Consider the following 12,528-nt stretch of genomic DNA (forward strand, 5'->3'; position numbering starts at 1 on the left):
ACTATGAAATCTAGAGTTACAGTAAGCTTATAGTTATTTCATTGTTCACAAGAAACAAAGCAATGTAACATCAGTTAAGGGAAATTCAGCAAACATTCAGTGCAATAATACATGCAGTCAATACAAAAGTTAAAAAGCAAACACAGAATTCAGAGCTATTAGAAAAGAAATAAATTATTTTAAAGATTGAAAGTTAAAGATCTGCAAACAAATGTAGTCTTTATGAGAGGCAAATTAAAATACTTTAAATACAGACAAGAACCCATTAAAAACTTCAAATTCCTTTTAAAAGCTGTTCAGATTTGTTCATGTCATATGAAGACAGACTTGTTAACGTAATACAATCTTGCCCAGAGCAGTAAATATGTGGAGGAAACTGTCATATTGGTGAAGGAAATGAGTCAACACATAAGCCTTTTGGTAGAGGGGCAAAAAAGCATTTCCACTGGGATAGAGAACTGCTAGAGTTTCCAAGATGTGACATTGCAGTAATTATGGGTTAAGCACTGCCTTGGGCTTCTAAGTGTCATCTGATTTAGAGCCAACTCCATTTCAGGTATTTAAATCTCTTAGAAATAGTGGGCTTTATATTAATAACACATTTTAAAGTTGTGGAATAATGAACAGAATAGATCTATTTCAAGTCACTTTTGTATCAGAAGAAATATGAAGGGGGAAATAAATCTTCTTTCTCCCTTCATTTTTAGCCTTCATCCCTTCTCCACAAATTTTCATTTAGTCTACTGCCAGCTATCAGGCTCAGGCAGAATTTTAAAACAAGCTTATAAGAGAGATTAACAGATGAACATACATGTTTTTTCTGAAGTTCTTAGAAGCTATTATATTTCTTTTAAAAATAATGTTTTATAACAAATAAAAATAAGGAATATGTAATATTTTAAAATAAGTCAGTAACAGGTAATTTTCCATTTCCATCCCATATCTGGTAATATTCTCATAAACCAGGTGCAACATTTCTAAAGGTAAAGGCCATAAAACTTCATAAACATGGTTGTGTCACGCACTACCTTGTTCTTGTAGAAAGCGTGCATTAGAAAATTAATTATAGTTTAATTAAAAATTACAAATCCACTGTCTTCATGTTTAGCAAGTAATTCTACATAACTGCTATAATATCCACAGCAATAGCTTAATACATAAGTATCTAAAATCTTTCCATATCTTTTGTGGATCAGAAAACACACCATTTTACCATCAAGTTAATTAGTTTGAGTATACTTATTCTTTAGGTCTCTACTATTTTTCTTGACCGAATAGATTTAAGCTTGGAGTTTAATTTGGTGCCTGAGACATCAAGCTGGATATTGCTCATATGTTGTTTGAGCATACATTAAAAAAGAAAAGAGAAAAAAAAGAAGAAAAAAAACCCCAAATCCAAACCACCACCACTCAAACCTTCATGTTGCTTCTGCACAGGATGACTTTTCTACAGATCCAAATGCTGCATTACCATACTTGTCAAATGTTTTCTCAACTTTATCAGTCCCACTTGAGAGGAACTTGGGAAAAGGGCTATGAATTTAAAAGGCTTTGACTTTTGTGCCCGCTTAAGACCTAGCCCTTACTGAGGTTGCTTTCCTGTTTTCAAAGCATTCTTTTAACTTTCGACAGTTGCTTCAGTGGTACCAGGGATAGTCTGCCTTTTAAAATAGTTCAAGTCCACAAGTAGTACAGGATATACAGATAAATCTTTCTCAGAGATACTCTTTTAAAATAAAGAATACATTCTGAGATAAAACTCATCTATTATATGTGTACCAAAATTATGTAAGATTTGTTCCTTTTGATTTCCCAATGGTTATTATGCCTTAAATTAATTTATCTACAAGCTTCAGTGAACACAAGTTCCTATTCTTCCACATATGCCCAAACTTCTCTACATCCAGGCACATTCCTAACACTTACCAGATCTCAAAAAGTATTTTCTGCATTTAAACTAATTCTATGAAGCATCCACCTAATCTGAAAGTAAGCCAACTGTATTAATTTCCAGTCTTGAATTTATATTCTTAACTGAGAAAATGAGAGAAAGAACAGTACCACACTGGGAACCAACACTCTTTACTGATGAAAATAAAGCAAGACAGGTGGAAGTAACAGCAGGAACACAATCTGAACACTGCTCTACTAATTACTAAATAAGTTACTGACAAGATCCAGCATCATAGAGGAGAAGAGACTAAACTAACAAAAGGAGATCATCTTCGTAAAGTATAGTTGCAGCACGACCAGAGAACAAATGGCCACAGACCAAAAACAGAAAAAAAAAAGGAAAAAAAAAAGAAATAAAAATGAACTGAAATAATACATTAATATGAAAGGCTTTGTTTTAAGATTATCAAGCACAGTGGAACAACTTGGGCTTTCTAACACATCTCATATTGATATGAAAGACACCTGTGAAATGCCAGGTATAACGCTAAGGGATATCACACACTCCAACTTTTCCCATTAATGTTTAGGTTTGAGTGTATGTGTACATTAGGAATGCTGTACAAACCTGTACTAATAGACTAGGATATGGACATCTGTTTACTGGGGGAAGTGAAGAATGTTATCCAGTGGTTGGAGAATAAGCAAGGGGATTCTAACAGTGACTCTACACAGTCTTCAATTTAGCTACACATTCATACCTCCATGCTTTCAAGACCACAATCTTTTTACACTTGTCTGGGAAACTGTCAAGAGACAGATTTAGTTTTAAAGTTTGCAAATGTATGAAGCTATAGAGGCTTAGAATGTGAGTTTTCTCAAGGCTTCATAAGAAAATGTATGCATACAACATTATGTTACTATGCCCAAGGAACATACAGTCAGAGAGCACAGTATACCTATGAGGTGGAGATAAATTCAGTACACACCATGGCACTCAATGCAGACATGTGGCCTATAGATATTGTTTCATACTGAATGGAAATTATGTATGAATGGAAAGAAAACATTTTAAGAAGTCATCATCAAATAATTCTTGCTTTTTCTTCTAGATAGTGAATTTGAATATAAAAATCACAATTTAATAAGCAATAATCACATATTTCAAATAATTTAAAATTTGCTTGTTAGTTACTCAGTTAAGGAACAATTATATTCATTCTTTATTAACATGACCAGTTAACTTCAATTGCATATTGTGAATAAGCTATGCACAAGATCACACCTGGGCACTGTTTAAAAAAGAGTTTGGGTTCATATCTGCTGCCTGATGTATTCTCTGTTTTAACTTAATGGTTGCTACTTAGAAACAAGTACCTTGTAACCTTTGTTCAGGTCATTAAAATCTTGAGTATTTTCAGACTAAGATTGTGTATAATTATATATGCATAATCCACATGCATACCAGACATTATTGCAGTCTTTGTAAAAGATGTTTCGAACCAGTTTAAGTATTCACTCTTTCTCCAAAACAGCTACTTAAATAAGCACAAAAGTAAATGATGATCACTGCTTTCGTAACTCTGTTTTAACTAAACTTCTCCACAATGCATATACAGTAAAGTACAGGAATTGAATTTGCTGAGAAAATATAAGTTACCAAAATTAATTAGGCAAATACTGCTCTTATTCACAGATTGTGCATGGGAAACAATAGAAATACCCTTTGGAAGTAGTGCTTCCCACCTTATCATCCATATATTGCCACTCTGAATTCCTAGTTTAACAGAAATGTTTATCTGACTCTCTTTAGAGCAGCATTTATCAAGCTGTCATGCACAAAAAAATGGTCAAATAGATGTGGGAAGTACTGGAACCGAAAAAAAACCCTGTGGCTGTACTAACGCAGTCCTATGTTTTGGCCAAACGAGAGGGATTCTAAGTGGTATAGTTGTGTTACAGGGATGTCTGCAAAGTGAAATAACAAGAAATACTGTTCTGAGTAAGGAAAAAAAAATAAAATCAGAAGCAAGGCAAAGTTTGTAGGCAGTATCTTTTATTAGACCAACTAGAAAAGAGGAAAAAGGAAATAGCCTAACATCCATATACACCCTTCTTTAGAAGAAGCTGGGAAAAGCCCAGAAGTTGGACTTTTCCAGTTCTCTATTGTCCTGAGACATTCATACTTATAAGAACATTACCACAAGACATTCATAATTTTACTTTAAACTTGCAAGTTTAAACAACTCCATGTTAATGTTAGCAATTTCAAATTAGGAAGCGTAGTTGCATTTCAAATTTCAGAGTACTTCTGTAAAATAGTCACTGTTTACAGATTCAGTAACACTGTAACCTCATATTATTATATTATAATCAAGTGATTAACCTTGATTTCTTCTACAGCTTAATTATTCAGAATACAAGTATTAAGCAAAGGAATATGACAAGGAGAGTGACATACCTAGATCCAACAGCGCCATCACCAGAGTCCTGGCTTCCAGCCTCACTTGGCGTACTCACAGATTTGGAAGACGGAGAGGTAGGAGGAGGGACTAAATAGTGAAACAGACAGGTATCCGCTGTTACTACTCGCAGAGGTTGCACAGCTTAGGATGTTTTCAAATTAATTTAACATGAAGTATTAAAAAAAAAAGTGATGGCGAACAAAAAATACATGGATGAAAATGAATAGTAGAAAGAGAGGGGAAAAGACAATGTTAACAATTCATGCTGGACTTTCATGCAATTGTTTGGCATTTATGCATCTGGAGCATACAAAAAGACATGGAGGGAAAGACATTTAAGAGAAACATGAATTGAAAATATATTTTATAACTGAACTTCTGACAAATGATGGCATCAATTTTCAAAGGGTAATTTCCACTAAATCATGTTGCTTAAACATAAAAGGAAGATAGCGGTTAATGTAGCTTTGACATACATTTTTCTTAAAATTTAGACATTCAATGTATTTAACTAGTAATTTTGTTTCAAAATATATAATCATTGAAGTGTCGATCAAAAAAAGTGGCTTTATCATACAGCATACTGTTATTTTTGTTCTAATTTGAATAAAATCAACATAAATCCTGTGTATTACAACAAAGTTTCCAGTCTTGGGTTTTGGGGGATTTTCATGTTTCCTTTCTTTTTACTTGACAAACAGTCTACTACTGTTATAATGAAACTTTTTCTTAAAAGCCAGTTAATTTTCATCATGTAGATGAAGATTGCAATTACCATTTAAAAAGCAACATGCTTTTTGGAACTGATACATAATAGTGAATGATATCATGCAATCTGATACAAACACAAAGCCATTTCGATATTTATTTTAACTTTTCTTTTTCGAAATAGTGAAACTCATTATTTAATGAAACTTTAGTTTATGCTTAAGAGTCAGGGTGTGTGTTGAAGGTCCGTATATGCTTCATTTTTCAGCAATATGCAAAACATTCATAGAACACATTCATTCCTTAGCAACCCTTGAAAAGAACCTTTAACCACCTGAACACAAGATATGTATATAAATTGATATCCACTCTGTCAGGGGTCAGGCAAAGGAGAATTCTGAATTTAGATTTGTAACATTTCTAGAGAGTTTCCCAAAATCACAAGTATGTTGCAAGTTCCGAAGAATGCTTCCAGCCCATCCCAAAACGGAGACATGACTCTGGTTGACAAAAATTCTACTCTAAATTTACAAAACTACAATGAATACTTTGATTTATTAAAAATTCATTCATCCTACAGGACATACTTTTACATAGGTCTAGAGTTACACTTCATAAATTCATACATACACATACTTACAGTTTATACATATATCTATATAAATATGGGTATATATATGTATATATGAGTGTATATATTTATTCTTCAACTCATCATCCCCATCTACCGAATAATTTATACTAAAGGAAATGCCCATAGGCCTTTATAATCCTACATTATATTTGTGCGTTATCAGAAAAGATGACATTTTAATGTCACCCTTTCTTAATTGAAGAGGTGACATTAGAAACATATCTTGCTACCACGTACAAAAGCCAGCCAGCTCTATCTAGCAGTAACCATGGCCAAAGGAATCCAGTGGCTCAGTTTTGATGTCACAGCACCCTCTTGTGGGACAAACTGTTTTCAAGAAAGTCATCTCATTAGTGAGGTGAAACCTATTTAAAGACCAACACTCTTATGAAAAGACCAAGTAAAATTCCACCTGCCCCAACAGAGGATGAAACCATAATACCTTCTTGAAAGTTATTTTGGTTCCCTAACTTATGGCTTCTTATATAACGAGTATGGTAGATATCAAAAACATACTTACATTGTTAATGTCCCTTCTCCTGTAAGAGAGCTACCTCTCTGGCAGTTAACAGGACAGGAACTGCCTTAGGAATTTTTAATAAAATTTTCTATGAAGGAATCTAATCTCAAGCTATCCACCTTCACCAACAATGTGAGCTCAAGCTATCTGCATACCAAGCTGGTCAGCTGTGAGGTAGTTTCAGTTCAGGTGTACGATCACTGTACTATCATACTTCAACAGTATCCAGTTGGCAGATTGGGCCTGTGCCTCAGGCATGCTACTGAGAGGTGGCAAGTAGGACATTTTAGCTTGATTCAGGATCTGGGTATCTTGAAAGGGAACAGAATGAATTCCCTGCAAATCCATATGCTCTGAAGAGTGTGGTTAAGTAGATGCTCAATGGAGTTAAACACACTTGCAGGGGTGTGCCCTAGTCCTGCACAACAGCACCCCAAAAATCTTTTCACAAACAGCTACTTGAAGTCTATGCAATAACTTGCTTCGAGGACTGACTATCCTGTGCGGTTTAGATTCTGTCATAGATTTTAAAAAAACCCCACAAACCAACAACCATATGCATATCTGAAAGAGTGTCATCATCTGCCTTAGCAAAACCTCACACAAGGAAGCGTTCAACTCCTAGTCTGTCTGCCAAACAAGATCTCTAGTAGGTAAGAACTGATTACTTAAAATGCTGTACACTAGTGATAACATAGCCCAAATCCAGTCTCTAAACCATGAGAACAGTTCAAACTACTAAAACTGACCATTATGGCTGTTGGAATGGGAGCAGCTAAACCAGTGTTTATTCCATGTTCACTTTTGAACACTTGAGGACTAGGCAAAAGCAATTATGAAGATAGTCACAGATACACTCTATCAATCACAAATTATTATTATTTTTATTTGCAAACTCAGTTGAAATAGACCCTCACCACTGAGCCAAACTGAAAAATAAGTTTTAAACCCCTTAAATTTCAGGGTTAGAGACAAAAAGTGGAGTTAAATTATCACCCTCTTTGCTTTCACCTCCCAGAGAGATGTGGCTATGTAAAGGCAAAAAGCAAAAACCAATATGCTAACCCATCCAGCAGTGGCATAGATATGAATCATCATGCTTGATAGTTAAATTTTATACTTAGCCTTGCTATTACTCCAAAGTCAGTCAGGTATTTGAGATAAGGAAAATTACAGTGTAAAAGATCCAGAAAGGTAACAAACCAACTCCACACAGAAAAAAAAAAAAAAAAAAAAAGAAAAAGAAGAAATAATTAAAATTTGGCATTATGAAAAAAAGAAAAAAATACAGAAGAATAATGCATGGGGAAAATAGGGAAAAAAAAAGAACAAATACGTGATGTTTATATATTTTAACGAAAAGACTCCAAATAATCCACTGAGTGTAAAACACATCTTTACAAAATAGTACTATTAATGTGTACTGAAGCACATCACCTGACATTTATAACTGAGATCATGCATGACAATAGTACAAAACCCAGACACGTATACCCCAAAAAACAGTGGCCAGAGAATGTTTATGCTAGTTATACAAATACCACAATCCTAACAAAAACCAACCAAACAAAAAGCCACCACCATTAAAAACTAAACCAACCAACCAAAAAACACCCCTCCACACCCCCCCCCCCCCCCCCCCCCCCCCCCCCCCCCAAAAAAACCCCAAACCAAAAACTCCCAAACATTTATCTCAAACTAATATTAACATTCCTACCAACAGGAGACTCAGGTGTCAACCCCATGCTCTGAAGTAATGCTTCAGCTTCTCTTCTCTTCTTTTCAAGATCAGATTCTTCTTGTACAGGAAGAACTTCTTTCTTCTGATCAGTCTAAAAAGAATTCAATAATTAAGCTATGGCATTTAACAGGTATTAAAATTTTTTTTTTTTAGTTTTTTTTTATGCTAATGAAACCTATCATCATACAGGTTAGGTATTTAACTCTAGTAATTCTGATGGCCCTTTCGTAAACTACAGACAGGAATCACAAAGTTTTGTAGCTTTGGTGCTGTCTTAAAAAGACATATATAACATGCAAAAAGTCTCTTCTCATTTGTCAAAATGACCAACACTTCATAAGATTAATAGCATTAATGTGAAAAAGTGCTGTAAAATTTAAAGACAAAAAATTTACCTGTGTATAAAAGTATTTTAAAGACACAGCCATATTTTTCCAGTTTTGAAATGAGATTAACCATGTCAAAGAAAACACTATATGGTTAGAATGACAGTAAGAGATACCCTGCTTTGGTCAAGAAACTATTAGGACGCTTGGCTAGATAGAGGACATACTAAAGTGTGTAGCAATTAAGAAAATATGTATAAGATATAAAAGTGATGTTTGTTTGTACATTGTAAGCTATTTTTTAAATCAAAAACACCAACAAGCTGTTTAGTGAGAAAGCTTTCCTTTGAACCTCAGGTTTAAAAAAAATTGAGAGTCTTAAAAAACCCAAAAACTTTGCAGGAACTTAAAGTTTACAATGCAAGGCATTTAAGTAGTTTTCTTTAAGTTGTGTTATAATCTGCTAGATTTCATGCAAAAAAAAAAAAAATACACCCCCATCCTCATAATTTAGAAATAACACAAGCTCGACTGTGAAAGATGTTGAAAAGTCACAGCTTAAGGTGTTCACAACTCAGTCATTGGCAAGTGAATATTTTTGTAAATATAAATTAATGATACAAATACAAGTCTTTAACAGAAGCAGCAAAATCTAGACCAAGCTATTCTATCCCTATGCCATGATTAAAGATTGCTCCTTGCATGACTGCACATTATGCTTCTAATCTACTACTCAATTCCTTTTAAAAAAGCAATTCCCAAATTTCAGATCAAAGTCTCAACTGATAAACTATTGCATCACATGCAGAATCTCAGATACAGGCAATGCATTATTACAAGATCATCAGAACATAATCTGAGATATCTCCCTCTCCTTTTTGTCTGAATCACGTAGTTGGCAGCTGCTCAGTCTTCAGTCATACGCTAATTTAGAACACCTACAAGATCTTAACCAAAACATAGAGAAGCCTTGAAAAAGTACTCCAAAACATTCCAGCAAAAGTTTATTTTATGAGGTATAATCGGCACTCAGGAGAAACATAGTAATAAATCACTGATTGTCACATACTTCAGCAGAGAGAAATCCAGAAGACTGTTAACAAACCAAGTCTAACACACAAGTAGCATATACATCCCAAGTGTTGCTCTGATGTTAAAATTGAAGCTAAAGATGAGTCAAAGAGCAGAAGAATGTAGCACATTGTTTGTACAATAATAATACTGACAGTCAGACAATTCACATGGATATCTCGGAACTGCACTTGAAATGAGTTCTCTAAACAACACGATCACAACTCATGAAGCAGAGCTTTTATGCAATACTTTACAGTGATTTGATTAATTATGTCCCATGCACACATGTAGTTTTAGAAATCCAAACGTTATGCAAGTGTAGGATTTTAAAAAAAATTAAAATCTAACTTACTATATGGATAATTATAAAGAAAACAGTAGGTGTTTGCTCTTATCAGAAAATGAAAGTGTTACATTTGCATCAGCAACCGACCGTTAGACACTCCCTGAATAACATGTAGCAAATGATTAAGCAAATGATAAACCTACCCTTAAATTTTGGGCAAGTTACACATGCAAACAGTCAAATTTCAAAGAGAAAATTATTTCTTACTTCTTTTTTCTTTCTTTCTTCCTCCTTTCTTTTCTTTTCCTCTCTGATTTGAGCTAATCGTTGCTTCTTACGCTCCAACTCCGCCTTCAGTTCACTTTTGTCAGACATGGCTGAAACACTGATCAACAGAAATCACATCACTGTGCGTGTTTTTGTTTGCCTGTTTAAGATAGCAGCTTTCCTTTAAAGGAGGTATCATTAAAGGGAAACGACACTAGCTTACCAAAACCAGAACTCTGAGAAGTCTTAAAATAATAATTAAAAAAAAAAAAATCACATTCCTATTTCCACATTTCTTTCACTTAACACATTCTCAATAAATACTAAAGATTTAAAACAAACAAACAGAACTACGATATGGTGACAGCATCCATTCCTAAGGTAGTTCTGAAGCTGTTTGAAGGAACTGCTTTGAAAGAAATGTTAGGCACCAAAGATAGGGCTACCTGATCTTGCCATAGGATTCTGTACAGCTACAGAGCCAACTATGGGACTGAAAACAGCAAGGAGAGTACCAACACAACATCTATCTTTTACTTCGACAGCTTAAATACTGGCATGCTATAACTTAGCAGTATGTAAGCTACATATCTTTCTACATACAGTTGCAGAAGTCAAAATACAGATGTATTAAAAGATTTAATAGGATTACTGTAAATTGCAAGGCAAAGTAAGTACAACTGTGAAAGTCAAAAAAACCTGTAAAAACCATGCATTATCAGTTTTTTTCCCCAAAACTTTTTGTACACTGATAAGAAACTGGTGGATCTTTTAAAGACAAAAATTCTGTAAGTTTTGCTATATAACTAACTCAATTAAATACAGATAAGAAGGTCAACAATAAACAAAACATGAAAAAAACCCCACCCACTTCAGAACTTAACAAAGATTTAGAACACAGGTATGAAAAACTGTGTGAATGGGCTGCGTGAATAAAAGCTTAATTTTACTGGTTTTTAAGCAAATCCAAGTCAGTAAAGAAAGCGCAGAAGTGGTTCTACAACAGACAAGGGATCTATAAATGCTTTTACATTAAGCTTGATAACAGAGATACCAGGTTAAGCATTAGTAACATAACTATTCACTAATACAAAATTAGGAATACCTTCAAGTGTTTGCATGACACATCTATGCACAGAAAAGGATGCAAAATGATGCAAGCCTCATACATCTACCCCAATATAGTTAGTAGAATGTATACTGGGGTAAATGTATGTATTTCTCCATTCTGCAAATGTTTAAGTGCTGGTAAATAATTTTTTTTTAAAAAAGATCTACTGGCAGCACTATCAAATAGCATTCCGGTGTCGCTTTAAAACAGCGCTAGGAAGGCGCGTTGTCACCACACCATGGATTCCCACCTCCACCCGTCTTTCTAACGCGAAGCCAGGAAAGCGACGCGGCACAAACCCCGCCAGCCCTGAGGAGAGGCCCGCCCCGCCCAAGCTGACAGCGGTACGAACCGGGTGCCGCCAGGACCAAGTTCCCCACCCCAATCCCGTACCCGGGAAGGAACGAGGCAGCGCACTCCCACCCTGACAGGGCCCTACCGCACCCTGAGGCCCGGGAGAAGACACCACCACCGAACGCCCGGAAGCCCGCCCGGCCCCTCTCCCGCTTATCGAGGACCGAGCCCCGGCGCGGGCCGCCCCCTGGCCCCACCCCTCCCTCGACAGGGCGAGGCCGAAAGACAGAGGGTCCCCACAGTGAGGCAGCGACGCCGAGCCGGGAGGGGCAGCGGCGCCAGGCGCAGCTCGGCCCCCGCGGGACCCCCGCGCACCTGGCAGCGAGACCTCCCTGCTCCGACCGGCCACCGCACCCCGCTCCGCCTCCGCCGCTTCACAAAGGCGCCGGCAGCTGACAGGCAGCGGTCTACGGCGGGCGCCGAGGACCAAACTAGCCCCGACAGCGTTGCGGGATGCACAGGAACTTACAGGAACTGCGGAAGGACACGGAGGCCTGTACAGCACCGCAGTACGCTCAGACACCAACACCCAGCCCGTTCGCACCGTCAGGGAGAGCGATCTGAAAGGAATTCACACGGGCAACGAGCCGAAGCGGCGCGAAGATAGGGTACTTCCAGAGGCCTAACACCGAACCCCTTTTGCAGGGCGCTGGAGAAGCAGCTTTGAGAACAACGACACCCAACATGCAGCGCGCCCCGTTAGGCAGGCCTCATCCTCAGCGCCCTATGGCGTGAGTGTGGCGCGGCAGCGCGTTGCATGATGGGAGCCGTAGTCTTTTGGGGGAGTCCGGGAAGCGAGCGCCACCGCATGCCGGGGGGCGGGCGGGCGCGCATGCGCGCTCTGCTTTGGTTAGCTGGTAGCGGCGGCGGGGAGCGCGCGGCTGGCGATGGTGGCGGGGTCTCGCGGTGTCGCCTCACAGGGGGCCCGGGGCAGCGGGCGGCCCTGAGGAGAGCAGGCCCGGACGAGAGCTCTCGTGCGGGGCTTCACTTTTTCCTTCGGTTTGGCTTCCCGGGGAGCGAGGATCCACACTAGCCACCGCCGTGCCAGCAGCCAAGCAGTGAAACGAGTCAGCCCGATGCGGACCCTGGTTGAACTGATTTTAATCGTAGGCTAGACAGGCTGGTGGCCGTGATCACTTCAGTGACCTG

The 12,528-nt window shown here is 37.6% G+C and overlaps 1 protein-coding gene across 8 annotated transcripts in view; it reads right to left on the minus strand.

Annotated features, from left to right (window-relative positions):
* Positions 1–12,067, minus strand: part of DYNC1I2 (dynein cytoplasmic 1 intermediate chain 2) — a 33,144-nt gene extending 21,077 nt beyond the window's left edge. The window contains exons 1-4 of one of the 8 annotated variants that reach the window (XM_075756670.1): positions 11,839–12,067; positions 9,915–10,032; positions 7,938–8,052; positions 4,355–4,445 (exon numbers count right to left, since the gene is read on the minus strand). In XM_075756670.1, coding sequence (XP_075612785.1) covers positions 4,355–4,445; positions 7,938–8,052; positions 9,915–10,022 — 314 coding nt within the window. In that variant the 5' untranslated portion in view covers positions 10,023–10,032; positions 11,839–12,067. Of the gene's footprint in view, positions 1–4,354; positions 4,446–7,937; positions 8,053–9,914; positions 10,033–11,418; positions 11,566–11,694; positions 11,796–11,838 lie in introns of those variants that run through there. The other 7 variants (XM_075756671.1, XM_075756673.1, XM_075756672.1 and 4 more) reach the window with 7 other exon arrangements.
* Between the last annotated feature and the right edge of the window lie 461 nt (positions 12,068–12,528).

The sequence above is a fragment of the Balearica regulorum genome, chromosome 6 (assembly GCF_011004875.1).
Source record: "Balearica regulorum gibbericeps isolate bBalReg1 chromosome 6, bBalReg1.pri, whole genome shotgun sequence".
NCBI lineage: Eukaryota > Metazoa > Chordata > Aves > Gruiformes > Gruidae > Balearica > Balearica regulorum.